This window comes from Gorilla gorilla, chromosome 13 (assembly GCF_029281585.2).
Source record: "Gorilla gorilla gorilla isolate KB3781 chromosome 13, NHGRI_mGorGor1-v2.1_pri, whole genome shotgun sequence".
NCBI classification, from domain to species: domain Eukaryota; kingdom Metazoa; phylum Chordata; class Mammalia; order Primates; family Hominidae; genus Gorilla; species Gorilla gorilla.
The window spans coordinates 101,873,886-101,887,922 of NC_073237.2; the positions used below are offsets into that span (position 1 = coordinate 101,873,886).

General features: G+C 35.1%; 1 protein-coding gene across 12 annotated transcripts in view; it reads left to right on the top strand.

Moving 5' to 3' along the window:
- The window catches only part of FKTN (fukutin), a 92,436-nt gene that overhangs the window by 58,641 nt on the left and 19,758 nt on the right, over nt 1–14,037 (top strand). For 11 of the 12 annotated variants that reach the window (XM_063696644.1, XM_063696641.1, XM_063696646.1 and 8 more), the window contains one exon: nt 769–896. In XM_063696644.1, the coding sequence (XP_063552714.1) occupies nt 769–896 (128 nt within the window). Of the gene's footprint in view, nt 1–740; nt 897–14,037 lie in introns of all 12 variants that reach the window. The other variant, XR_010130314.1, reaches the window with a different exon arrangement.

The following is a 14,037-nucleotide window of genomic DNA, read 5'->3' on the forward strand; positions in this document are numbered from 1 at the left end:
AGTCAAATAACAGAGCTCTAGTTATTCAGCAAACATTTACCAAACATTCACTATAAGTATGGCACTGTCCTCTGCACCTGGGACACAAAGATGAATAAATGATAGTTCTTACCCTTGAGAAGCTCACTGTCTAATTGGGAGGGGGAAAGGCTGCATAAATAATTCTGTGATGAGTGCTGTGGCCGACAGATGTACCAAGTCCAATGGGAATGTAATTATTTGTATGATAAGTTTTCTTTAGGGAAATGTTCTCAGAATTATTTATTTTTTTACCTTAACTTTTATTTTTTTTCTTTTTTTCATGTGTGTAGTATAATGATCTAGACTATTTATGTATGTGGCTATGAGGAATGCCACTTTACTTAAGTACTTATTGATTGTTATGAGAGACTTATTTCCTGATAGTTTTATTTGGATTATTAAAGGAAATAATATTTCTTTGGTTCTTTTCCTTTTTTAGTCAGAAAGCTGCTCTGGAATAGGATATTTCTATTTTTTTTCTGCAGTGATAATTACCATAAGTCATTTACTCTGAGTTATCATCAATTGTAAGAAACATTATTTTAGATGCAGTTAAGAAATTAAATGATATGTTACTGATGCATCCCAATTTCAGAGGTGCCTTAACTTGAAAAAACGTGCATCTTAGAATGAATACTCTATGTATGTAAAACTTAAGAATCTGTTTCTTTATTTTTTTTAAAAAAAAGGTTTTTAAAAATGTATTTCCTTTGTTTCAGTGTGTGAAGGTTTTCATCTTCCCCATAGGTAGAAGACAGCTTGGAACTATCCTTCCAGGGAAAAGATGATGTAAAACTTGACGTTTTTTTCTTCTATGAAGAAACTGATCACATGTGGAATGGAGGCACTCAGGCCAAAACAGGAAAAAAATTCAAGTATGAATCAAATAAGTACTTATTTATAAAGGTACTACAGAAATAATTTCAGGAGGTAGAAATAAAGAAGTAACTGAAAATGAAAAGAAAACCAAAAATCTCTTTCAAGACTCCATTATTAGCTAACACTTTCTTTTTTTTTTTTCTTTTTTTTTTTATTATACTTTAAGTTTTAGGGTACATGTGCACATTGTGCAGGTTAGTTACATATGTATACTAAAGAGCTTCTGCACAGCAAAAGAAACTACCATCAGAGTGAACAGCTAACACTTTCTTAGCTTACCCATAGAGTCCAGTTATGCCTGTGAAGTAAGAATACCTATAAGGACGGTTTGTGAGGAGGAAGTGTCCCTGGGTTTGTCAGTCCAAGTTGATGATACAGCTGGTCTATTCTCAGTTCTGAGAGAGAAAATGAGAATGGGAACCTGAAGAGCATGGGTTTTAGAGTCAGGCTGACCTGGGAAACCTTAGCTTCACCCTAATTTGTGGCCTTTAGATTTTCTGAACAGTAATCATTTTATCCATTACATTGAGTAATACTACTGTGTGTCAGGCACTATTCTGAACGTTTTACATATATTAACCCATCTAGTCCTCAAAATAACCTTCAGAGGTAGATATTCTGAAGCCAGTGTGATTGCTGTTGAATCTCAGCTCTTTATTTTACCAGCTATATTACCTTTAGCAAGTTATTTAACCTCTCTGCCTAACTTTCCTCAGCTGTAAAATGGAAATTATAGTAGAAATTGCCACATAGAGTGGTTTTAAGGATTAAAAGAATTAATACACAAAAAGAGCTTTGAGGAGAGTCAGGATGTCCTGGGTGCTAAGTAATTATTACCTGCTGTTACAAATACTACTATAGTAGTAGTAGTAGTAGTAGTAGTAGTAGTAGTAAAGAAAACTATTTCTCTTCTTATTCTCATGAGAAATTTACAGATTAGAGACATGTATAATTATCTCAATATTAAACTGTTACATCTATTCTTAGAGAACTTCTATAAGAGTGTCACCTTTTTTCTAAGAAAGATAATTTCTAGAGCCAGTATTAGAGTCCTGTTATTCTTAAATTACTTTCTAAGGCTTGAATTTTTTCTCTCACTGACATGATCCGAAACCTGCAAACCTCAAAAGAACTGTTCATTTCCAACTACTACATTTCTGGAGAGAAAAAGCTTCTTTCATTCTGCTTTAACAGCTCTTTATAGTAGCAGTGTTTGGGAAGTGTGAAGTGTTCTGATTATTTAACAAGAGAAATGAGCAGTGATAGAACTGTCTGGACAGATGGTGTGAGTCCCAGATTTTCTATCATGTTACTGTGACCTTAAAAGGCAGAGAAAAGAACAGGAGATGGCTGAGTAGAGTAGTTTCTTTGGAAGATTCCCCCAGCCATATGCCATTTTTATTCTTTTCGGCACTATTTACTTTAAGAAAATGTAGTATTTTTAACACTACTATTCCTTGGGGATGAAGAAAAACAAAATGTTTAAAGCTAGTTCAAGGGTCTTTTTAATGTATTTTAAATTTTTGAATAGATTATATATTACATAGTTAAAATATTCAAAGAATATAAAGGATGTGTGTGAAAAGTAAATCTTTCTCCATCCTCTGCCCCTCATTTTCCCGTTTCTAGTTGCCCTTTACAGAGATAACCATGATTACTCATTTCTTATGTATCCTTTCCGAGACAAACATATGCTCGTATACATATAGTATTTACGTTCATCTCTCCCCCTTTACACAAATAGTATTATAGTATATTACACACTGTCTGTATGTTCTTTTCCTCACATAGCTATGTATCTTGGAAAATGTTCTAAATGAGTATGTATAGAAATAGCTGAATTTTATTCCATTGTATGGCAATACCATAATTTATTCAACCAATTCCCTATTGATGAATATTTAGGCTGTTTCCAGTAGTTTACTGTGACCCTCAGTTCTGCAATCACTATCTCTGTCCATATGTCTTTATGCACACGTGTGAAACCCTGTGCAGGATAAAGTATTAGACTCAAATTTGGGGGCTAAAGGGAATATAAGTATATTTCAATTTTGATAGATATTGCCAAATTGCCCTCCAAAGATGTTTCCCCAATTTATATTCTCAACCACATGGTTTGAGAATATGGGTTTATTTTTTAAAAGTGCACTATCTATAAAGAGAGGTAAACTTGCTCAATATTTGCCACTAATCAGTAACTTATCAATTACTTGTAATCAGTAACTAAATCTACCATACACCAAATATAATTGGGAGCACATTAGCATTACTGTTCAAACTAGTCAGTATAATGTATCATCTCACCTTCTCCAAAGGTCTTTTTGTCTTTTTAATAACCTATTTTTTATTTTATATATAGTTCATTCTGAGAAAAGCTTAATAATATAGAATGCTTACTATTTTTTAAAAGGCAGAAGAGGAACTCAAGAAGGAAGAAAAAAGATTTTCTTTCTAAACTACTCTGCAGGCCTACAGAATGATATCTTTGGTCGTAAGATTTAACAGTATATTAAGAGTAATAATAAAGATAAAGCTTCCAGGATATCTGCTAGCTATCAGGCACTATGATAGGTAGTTCATATATATATATAATATATATATATATATATATTATATATATATATATATATTATATATATATATATATATATATAAAATCTGGTTAATCCTCATACTATCCCTGTGGGTTTGGTATTCTCACCTCCAGTTAGACATTAGGAAACTAAAGCTCAGAGTGAAGTAACTTACTCGAGGCTTTTGACTGTTAATGGCAAGATCAAGATTTAATGCCAGACCTGTTTGACCCCTAAGCCTAAATGCTTTCTTCTTAGAGTTAATAGGTTAAGTGAGTTAGTACGTCTAATGCATTTAGAACAGTACCTGGCACATTGTAAGTATTGTGTAAGTAGTAGCTACTGTCAGTACTGTATTATCATTATTACTGTTACTGTTATTATTATTACCATGCTGCACTGGCATAAGGTATAGTACTTTCAGCACAGTGGTAAATTGGATTAGTAATTTTCTAGGCAGGCATTTTCTTCCTCTGTCTCATGATACTCATTCCGTCTTTAGTTCTCAGTCTTTCACTTCTTTATAGGAAGCCCTTCTTTTACCTGAAATCCAAATTCCATTTAAAAATATTGACTGGATTCTTTATTCTGTTTTTCTCCAGCATCCAAATCTGCCAGTAATAAAAGTGATGAATATAATAACTATGCCTCCAGAATGTGAAGTTTTTAATTCAACTTCACATTTCCTAAAGATGCTGCCTAGATTTATTTGGTTTGTTTCTTTCCTTCCCATTTTGAATCAACTGGTATGGGTAGAAGCCAGAAGTTTGAAAGGTAATAATAATAGTTAACTTTATTGAATACTTACTATAAGCCAATCAATATGCCAAGCTTTTATATGTGTTATCTTATTTAATCCTCACAATAAGTTTATAAAGGAGATTTTATCATCATCACCTTTATTTTATGGATGAGCAAATTAAGGCAGACCTGAGTCAGACCTAGGTGTGTATCACTTCAGAGCCCATGTTCTTACTAAGTTAGTGTCACCATGATCTCTATCATGTTGTTAATACCCCTTCCATGAAAACATTATCAGGGTAATACAACTACTGCTACATCCTCTAATAGGAAATCTACTCCTTGGGCTAGTAGTGGGTTCCTTATACCTTCTGACAGTTGCGGCTTCTGCTTATTGGATAGATCTTCAGAAAATTCAGATTCATCCTCTGTGGACCACACTCCCATCCAGGTGTGGATCCTGTGTAATTTATCACTTCATTTCTGTAAAATGTATTTAGTAACTGCTATGTGCTAAGGATACTGATGTGACTGTAACTTAGTTTCTGCTCTTAAGGATCTCATGATCTAGACCATGAGACATGTTAAAGTACTCTGATAGCAAGCAGTACTGTAATCAAATATGTATAATCTATAGTTGAAGTACCAAATCAGCCATATCTAGAAACAATGGCAAAGAAGTGTGGCTTACAAATAGAGAAATTTGTTAGGTAGACTTAGGAGAAATGTGGAAAAAGTCCTAAAAATAGGTTTATTTAATGATTTTTAAATTAGTTTATTTCTATTTTTTAATTTAAAAAATTCTGTGGGCATCTGTATACATAAAGTAAAAACTTTAAGGGGTTGTTTCCTTCAATAGATACCCAAAGGTAGAATTATTAAGTCAAAAGATATGAGCCTTTTAAAGAGTTTTGATACATATTGCCAGGTTGCATTCCTAAAAAGTTATGCAAAATTTTATACAGTCACCAACATAAACAAGCATGCTTAGTTTGCTATATCATACTGAGTGTTGCGTTGTACTCACAGTCATTCATGACTCCCCTGATAGTTTCTTTGAGTAACTTGTTTTTTCACTTTCTTTTTATTATCCCAAGGCATCTTCTGTCATAAAACCAGGTCAGTCATTAGTAGCAAGTTACCAACAATTATTACCTTTCTGGCCAGGCACAGTGGCTCATGCCTTTAATCCCAGCACTTTGGGAGGCCAAGGTGAGAGAACTGCTTGAGCACGGGAGTTTGAGACCAGCTTGGGCAACAGAATAAGCCCTGGCTTTATATAAAAATTTTTAAAAAATTACCCAGGCATGGTGGCATGTGTCTGTGGTCCCAGCTACATGGGAGGCTGAGACGGGAGGATCACCTGAGCCCAGGAAATCTAGGCCGCAGTGAGCCACATTTGCACCACTGTACTCCAGCCTAGGTGACAGAGCAAAACCAGAAAAAAAAAAAAAAAAAAAAGAAAAGAAAAAAAATCATTACTTTTCTCTTAACTATTCCTAACATCAACTGGCTTTTAGTATACATCTAACCCCCTCCCTGTCATCCCAGTCTCCCTTTCAAAATCCAGCTTTAAAATATTACAGTGCATTTTGAATGTCTTGTTATAGGTGTTTGCTAGACACTTATTATATAGAGACTTTTATATTTAAGCTTTATACAAGTGTGATTTTAGCTGAGTGAGCCCAGGAATTAGAAGACCTGAATTCAAATCTGAGTTCTATTTTTTTGTGTCATATAACCTTCTGAGCTTCAGATTTCTCCTCTTAAAATGGGAATAACACTGCGTACTTCACAGGGTATAATGCTTCGATTAAATAATGTGTAGTTACCTGATTCAGTGCTTGGCACATAATAGATTCACAACTGTTTGCTAATTCTAAATTAGGCAGGCAGAGCATAGAAGTCTGATTAGGAAGATTCATTGCTAGGTAGCAATTAGAAAAAAAAATCACATGGTAGTGAATTAAAGCCTACCAAATGTTACAGAGATGAATATAAACTTGTATTACATATAACTGCAGAGAGATATAGTTTATAGGAAAAAAACGTGTAAAGAGTACTGATTCTTTGGAAGTTTTCTCTGAAAGTGAGGGTTGAGTCAGCACAATTTGAATGAATATTGTTGAATGGGGAATTGCTATTAAGTTAGATTTGGTTGCCTCTAGGAAAAGAGACTTAGGGCCATGTAAAGATGATATTGGGCAATGCTGGTAAACTGGTTAACTGCCAGAAAGTCTTGTTGTTTGGTGGGGTTTTTGACTGGATGTAATAAAGAATCTCTCTCATAAGGCTTTTGGTGGAGAATGTAGTAAGACACAAGTCCTGTTGAGGAATATTGTTCTTGCTGGTGTGTGTAGGCATGGAAAGCTGGTATAGTGAGGAAGACTTGGGTGGCTGAGGACCTATGCTAAACAGGAGGTGACCGGAAGAAATGGTAAAAGAACTTAGCACCATGCCTGGCTACGAACAAGGGGAGTCCAAGAAAACTAAGTGCCCGAAATAACATATAAGTTTATAATCTTAGAGCTAGAGAAAAATTAGGAAATAGTGGATTATTATGTTTTTAATTGAAGTGTAACATACACACAGAAAACTATACAAAGCAAATGTATGGCTTCAAGAATTATCAAATGAGCAAATGTGTAACCAGCACCCCAGTAAAAAAAAAAAATAAGTATTTGTCAGCACCCCAGAAACCCATATCATTTTCCCTCACGATCATAGCTCCTGTTTCCCACAAGGTAACAGCGATGCTAACTTCTGGTATTATAGTTTAGTTTTACCTGTTTTTTTATTTTATATAAACTAGATGGTATGTTGCTGGCTTCTTTTCATTCAACATTGTATTTGTGAGAACCATCCATATTTTTACATGTTGTAGCTCTTCAGTCATTTTCTTTGCTGTGTAGTAGTTAATTGTATGAATATATCACAAATATTTATTAAGTCCACTAACCCAAATATTAGTTGGATATTTGGGTTGTTTTCAATTTGGGGCTATTATAGATGACGCTGTAGTGAACATTTCTGTACGTGTCTTTTAGTGCCCTGGTACATGCTTATCTTAGTTTGCTCAGGCTGCTATAACAAAATACCATAAACTGGGTGGCCCATAAACAGAAATTTATTTCTCAGGGTTCTGGATGATGGGAAGTCCAAGATAAAGGTACCAGCATGGTCAGGTTCTGGTGAAGGCCCTCCTCCTGGTTGCAGACTGCTGATTTCTCCTCACATGGTGAAAGGAGCAATCAAGCTCCCTTAGGCCTTTTTTATAAAGTTTCCATTCCTGAGTGTTTCACCCTCATGACCTAATCACCTCCCAAAGGTCTTACCTCTTAATACCGTCACCTTGGAGGTTAGGATTTCAGCATATGAATTTTGAGGAGACATAAACATTCAAACCACAGCAATGTTTTTCTATTGGGTTTACACATAAAGTTTGGGATTGCTTGGTCGTAGGGTATTCATGTGTTCAATTTCAGCATATTGTTTACAAATAGTTTTCCAAAGTTATTCCAAGTTATATTCCAGTATGTTATAGAACTTTCTATTGCCCCACATTTTTACCAACGCTTGGCATTGTCAGACTTCTTAATTTGTAACCATTTTGGTAGGTGTGTAGTGTTACCAAATTGTAGTTTAGATTTCTTTTTCCTTGACTTAATGAAGGCAAGTTCATGTTTAGTGACCATTTGGATATCCTCTTTTGTGAGTTACCGGCTGAGTATCTTGTCAGGTTTTTTTTCTGAGTTGTCTGTCTTTTTCTTACTTGAAAATATCTTCTCCCAAAGAAAAATATCTTTCTTCTTTATTCTTTTTTTTTTATTTTTTATTTTTTGAGACAGAGTTGTCACCCAGGCTGGAGTGCAGTGGTGTGATCTTGGCTCACTGCAACCTCCACCTCCCAGGTTCAAGCAGTTCTCATGCCTCAGCCTCCCAAGTAGCTGGAATTACAGGCACATTCCATCATACCCAGCTATTTTTGTATTTTTAGTAGAGATGGGGTTTCACCATGTTGCCCAGGCTAGTCTCAAACCCCTGACCTCAAGTAATCTGCCCTCCTCGGCCTCCTAAAGTGATTGGAATACAGGCATGAGCTGCCGTGCCAGCCCTTCTTTACTCTCTTAATAGTGCTTTTTGGTGAATAAAAAGTTATTTTAATGTAGTTCAGTTTATCTATTATGGGTAGTATTATCGTGTCCTGTTTAAGAAATCTTTCCCTATCGCAAGGTAATGAAGCTATTCCTCTTGTACTACCTTCTAGAAACTTTATTGTTCTATATGTAATTTGAAGTAAAGATCAAGTTTAGACTCTGTACTTTATTTGGATTCACTAGCTTTTCTACTAATGTGCTTTTTCTGTTCTAAGATCTAATCCAGGATACCACATTGCATTTAGACACTCTACCTTTTGAAACTTTATTTTGATCCAAGATTTTAAGCTTGTCACTAGTAATACTAGATTATCATACATCATTGCATGTCCCACTTCTGCTCATTCAAGGGCCTTGCGTTGCTGTCTGTTTGAACTAGCTTCTTGGTACCTTGATCTGGAAATAATCTTCTCTTCCTCTGCATTTCTATAGATTTTCTTTTTCTTTCCCTCTCTCATGCTTTATTGGAGTACTTTTGCTGATTTGTCTGTCCTTTCTATGTGATAGATAAAATCAGGCCTGGTACATGTTTGGCTAAGTCAGACCTGAGCCCTACATGAAACTAAGTCAGATCCTCTTAAGTGTAGTCTACACTGTTTTGTTAAGATGATAGGGTGACACTAGGTTGATGACTTGATCCAACCTAATGCGGTTGGAGAATTAAAACTATAGAGTTAAGTTAGCCTAGTCGTTTTCAATCATTCTGCTTCACAAGAAGTTAAAAGACTAGAGGTATTTGTTGAATCCTCACTCATTGTCTCTCTCAGCTTCACAGATTGATACTGTGCTCCTACAGTTGTAACTCCAAGAAACACATTTGTCTTTTTAGTACTTACAGCTGTGAAGCTAAAGGCAAATTTGAATAATTTCTTTAAATGACTGTATTTAAAACATTGACTTTTCTATGAATGATCTCATATTTTCTGCTCTGTTTATGCCTTTATATTTTACAACATACAGATTATGTCTTAGGTCTCCTTAATTATACCTCCAAACCTCTAGTAAGTAGCAGGTGCAAAATTGAGGAATTGAGGGAAGAACTTTGAATGCATGTTATATGGGAATTGTATACTTATACAATATGTAGAAGTAGCAGTTATTTATATAGCAAGCTTTGTTTATTTTTTTAAGAGAAGATTGCCTCCAGATGAATAAGCAGTAAATCTTTCATTTATGTGAAGTAAGTTATATTTTTTAAAACTGTCGAATAGTTTGTTGTTTGAACATAATTCTATAAGATATTATATAGGATAGTATTCTAAGAGAAATAAAAGCATATTTTCAGTAAAAGACTTGTACACAAATGTTTATAGCAGTCTTACTCATACTAGCAAGAAATGGAAGCAACCCAAATGCCCATCTTCTGGTGACTAGTTATAAAATTATGATATATTCAAACAATGGACTACCACTGAGCAATGAATAGCAATGAACTACTGATAAATGCAATAACATGGATGAATTTCTAAAACATGATGCTAAGTGAAAGAAGTCAGATAGGAAGAGTATATACTGTGTATTTGCTGTTATTTGAAATTGCACAGGAAAAACCAATCAACAGTGTAATAAGATTAGTGGTTGCCTAGGACCAGGGTGGGTTGATTGCTTGACTGACAAGGGGCACAGGGAACTTTGGACGAAGGGTTGGTAGAAATGTTCTATATCTTGATTATTGTGGTTACACAGGTATATACATTTGTCAAAACTCATCACGTAAGATAGATGCATTTCATTATACTTAAGTTATACCTCAAAAGAAGTTACCTTAAAAGTTTAAGACTGGGCACAGTAACCCATCAGCATTTGGGAAGACCTGGTGAGAGGATCACTTGAGCCCAGGAGTTCAAGATAAGCCTGGGCAACATAGGGAGACCCCATGTCTACAAAAAAATAAAAACTAAACTTAAAAAATGTTAAAAAGATAAAAAACAGTTTGTGACTTAGAAAACTGATGCTAAGAGAAAAAGGGTCTGAGATCACAGGTTGAAACAGAGGGATACATGGGACCAAAAGCAATGAATTTGGTCAGGGCAGACCTAATTGCAATGATAAACTTTGAGACTTTCACATATGATTAAACAAATTGTGTAATCTGATAGTAAAGCCTTTTGTATTGAGTATGAAAATTGAAACTATAATTTAATTCTTTTAAAAATTATCCATTATATACAAGGAGAAATCCTGTAAAAACTGTCTGAAGGAAAGCAAGCACAACTGGAGTCTAACTGGTTGTTGAAGTGCTATAGATCTAGTTCTGGGAAGTTATGTGGTTATGTAGAGCTATAGAGTTTTTGGAAGTTATGTAGTTATGTCCCAAGGCTTTGTCCTCTGGCATTGAGGAAAATTTTAGTACTTGTTTTAAATTGATAGTTTTTAATGTAGTCATTACGTATATGTATATATACATGCTGCTCTAAAGACACATGCACACATATGTTTATTGTGGCACTATTCACAATAGCAAACCCAAATGTCCATCAATGATAGAATGGATTAAGAAAATGTGGCACATATACACCATGGAATACTATGCAGCCATAAAAAAGGATGAGTTCATGTCCTTTGTAGGGACATGGATGAAGCTGGAAACCATCATTCTCAGCAAACTATTGCAAGGACAGAAAACCAAACACCGCATGTTCTCACTTATAGGTGGGAATTGAACAATGAGAACACTTGGACACAGGGTGGGGAACATCACACACTGGGGCCTGTCGTGGGGCAGGGGGAGAGGGGAGGGATAGCATTAGGAGATATACCTAATGTAAAGGACGAGTTAATGGGTGCAGCACACCAACATGGCACATGTATACATATGTAACAAACTGGCACGTTGTGCACATGTACCCTAGAACTTCAAGTATAATTAAAAAAAAGAAAAAAGAAAAATCTGGGCTGGCTGGCTTTAGTTTATACTCAGCTGTGTTACATTAACTCTCTCAAAACAAAATGTGGTAGATAACTAGGTCAGTAAATGTGATCATTAGTTAAAATGTGAAAATGATAAAATTTTCTAGAAAAATAAATACCAAAATCAACTCAAAAAGATCTAGATAACCTATATTCATTCAAGACATTGAATTAGTAATCAGAAATCCTCCTTTCTCCCTCTTTTCCCTACCAGAGTATACTAAAACCTAGAAAGTTTGCTGCAAAGTTTCACTGTGCCTTCACAGAACAGATTATCCCTGTATTGTACAGCTTATTTCAGGCAATAGAAAAAGAGAAAACTAAGTAACTATTTTATGAGAGTGATAGCAAAAGTGGACATGGACAATACCAAAAAAATTTTTTAAGGGAAATTACTGTCTCAGTGAATACAGTGAAAAAATACTAAATGAATAGAATTTTGTAGTGTGTACATATTAATGTAGTTCTCTGTATTAAAGGATTAAAAGATTAAAGGAACAAAAACACTATGATTGTTTTAATAGATGACATTAAAATTTTTTGATAAATTTTATAATTAACCAAAAGGAGAGAGACCTCTTAGCAAATCTGGATTAAAAGGAATCTAGGCTGGGCATGGTGGCTCACATCTGTAATCTCAGCATTTAGGGAGGCCGAGGCAGGTGGATCACTTGAGGCAGGAGGTCAAGACCAGACTGGCCAACATGGTGATACCCCAACTCTACTAAAAATAGAAAAATTAGCCAGGTGTGGTGGTGTGCGCCTGTAATCCCAGCCACTCCAGAGGCTGAGGCAGGAGAATTGCTTGAACCCGAGAGGTGGAGGTTGCAGTGCGCTGAGGTCACACCACTGTACTCCAGCCTGGGTGACAAAGCGAGACTGTCTCAAACAAACCAACAAAAAAATCTGAAATTTCTTTTACCTAATAAAGAGAATATAACAAAAACCTAGAGTGAGCAATCATGTTTAATGATAAAACTTTAGAAGCCCTTCCATTAAAATCAGAAAAACGTTAGGAATGTGTGCTAGCCCTGCTTCTATTAAACAATATGCTAGAGGGCTTAGGCACTGGAATAACATGAGAAGAAATTAAAAGTTAAAAGAAGAGAAAAAATTGGTAGTGAGAATAAACCATTTATGTTTTGTAGGAAATTCTTGTCAAGAATGGCTCTACTGCTCCAACTCTAGAGTTAATGTAAAACTTAAGTTTAAAAAAGCCAGGTTCAGTTATAGTTGATGTTGTCTCTATCTCTCTGAGCCTAGTAATAATAAAACACTGTTGGTTCTGGGAAAGTGGAAGAACTTCCTTTTCATTTAGCAGTTATATTCATAGGTTATGCTTAAACTGATTGTAATTAAACTGATGAAATTATCCAACTACCACCAAGTAGTTGTATAGATTTTAAGGATATCTGTGAGGGAAAAAAATGGTCTATTCCAACTGTTTAACTACTGTTTTATGTAAAAATAATATGAAATAAAAGCGGTATGAAATAGAAAACGGATGGAAGGATTTTTTTGTGGTAATAATATCTCTTAAACTTATATTCTGATTTAGGGTTGCCTTAGTCTGCATTTAAACCTATTCACATGCTGGGTCCAATCCCAGGGCCTTAAAGTACAAACTGCTTAGCCGAACTTAGTCTTAGCTTTAAAAGCCGAGGTAACATTGCAGACCCATGGTGTATTTTAGTCTTAGTCATTATTTACTGGTAGCCTGGACAGAGTACATGGCATGTGCTGTTCTGTGTCATTCACTCTCCTTCACTTCCTCCCTACAATCCTATTTTATAATCAGTTTTTACATTTTATTGTTTATTTATCTTTCCTCTTAGGAAGCTGGGGTTTTCTTTTTGCTGAATGGATTGAAAAATAATTGGGGAAAAGGAAACCACAAAGAGTTTAGAGAGGTTTCTGTTTAAGTACAAAAATTAACATTTGAGTTAAATTGTCTTCAAATTATTTTCACATTATTTATATATCTAAAATGTTTTGGCTTTGCTCATAAATTCTTCATTGTTCAAAACATTGCTTTTGTAAAATCTGTAGTATTCCCTTTCACCTTATCTATCCTGTATCTATTATTATTTTTCCCTCTTTCAGCTTTTTGATGAGACCACAAAGGATAATACTTAGAGAAGTTTCCTGGCCTGTATTACAAGATAGACCATGAGTTCTGCCTCAATTCAACTTCAGTGTGTCAACTTGATAGGATAAGACAGGTGGACATTCTGCTAACCAGCATCTGATTAGAGAGGGTGGAGGCTGGTGATGGATTGTTATGTGTGATGACAAAATAAGCAATTCCGTGAACATGAGTGTGCAGAGTAAAATTGGGACCAGCAGATGGTGGGGCTAAGCTGTATCTTATTTCTCAGCTATGAGATTTTCCGTGTCCGCCTTTTCACAGTAGCCAGCTGGGATTGTCCATTAACTGGGTTTGAGTAAAAGGGAGTTGTTGCTTTCTTTAGAATTTGTTCAGCCTCTCCTTTTCATGTATGGCTTTATGTTCATTTGGTAGTAAAACACGATATTCAAAGGCAGAATATATGAGAACTGACCTTTTCTTGGAGAACATCCCAGTTAGATCCCATTTCCACAATATGATTACACTTTGAAATCTGGCTTTTCCCTGTTCTTTCTTTAATCCTCTGATATTTTAAATTCCTGTAATCTCTGCTATTGCCACTTTAAACCTCATTACTGAAAGTTCTTCCCACATTGAAACATTTCTCAGAAAAAAAATGCAGAATATA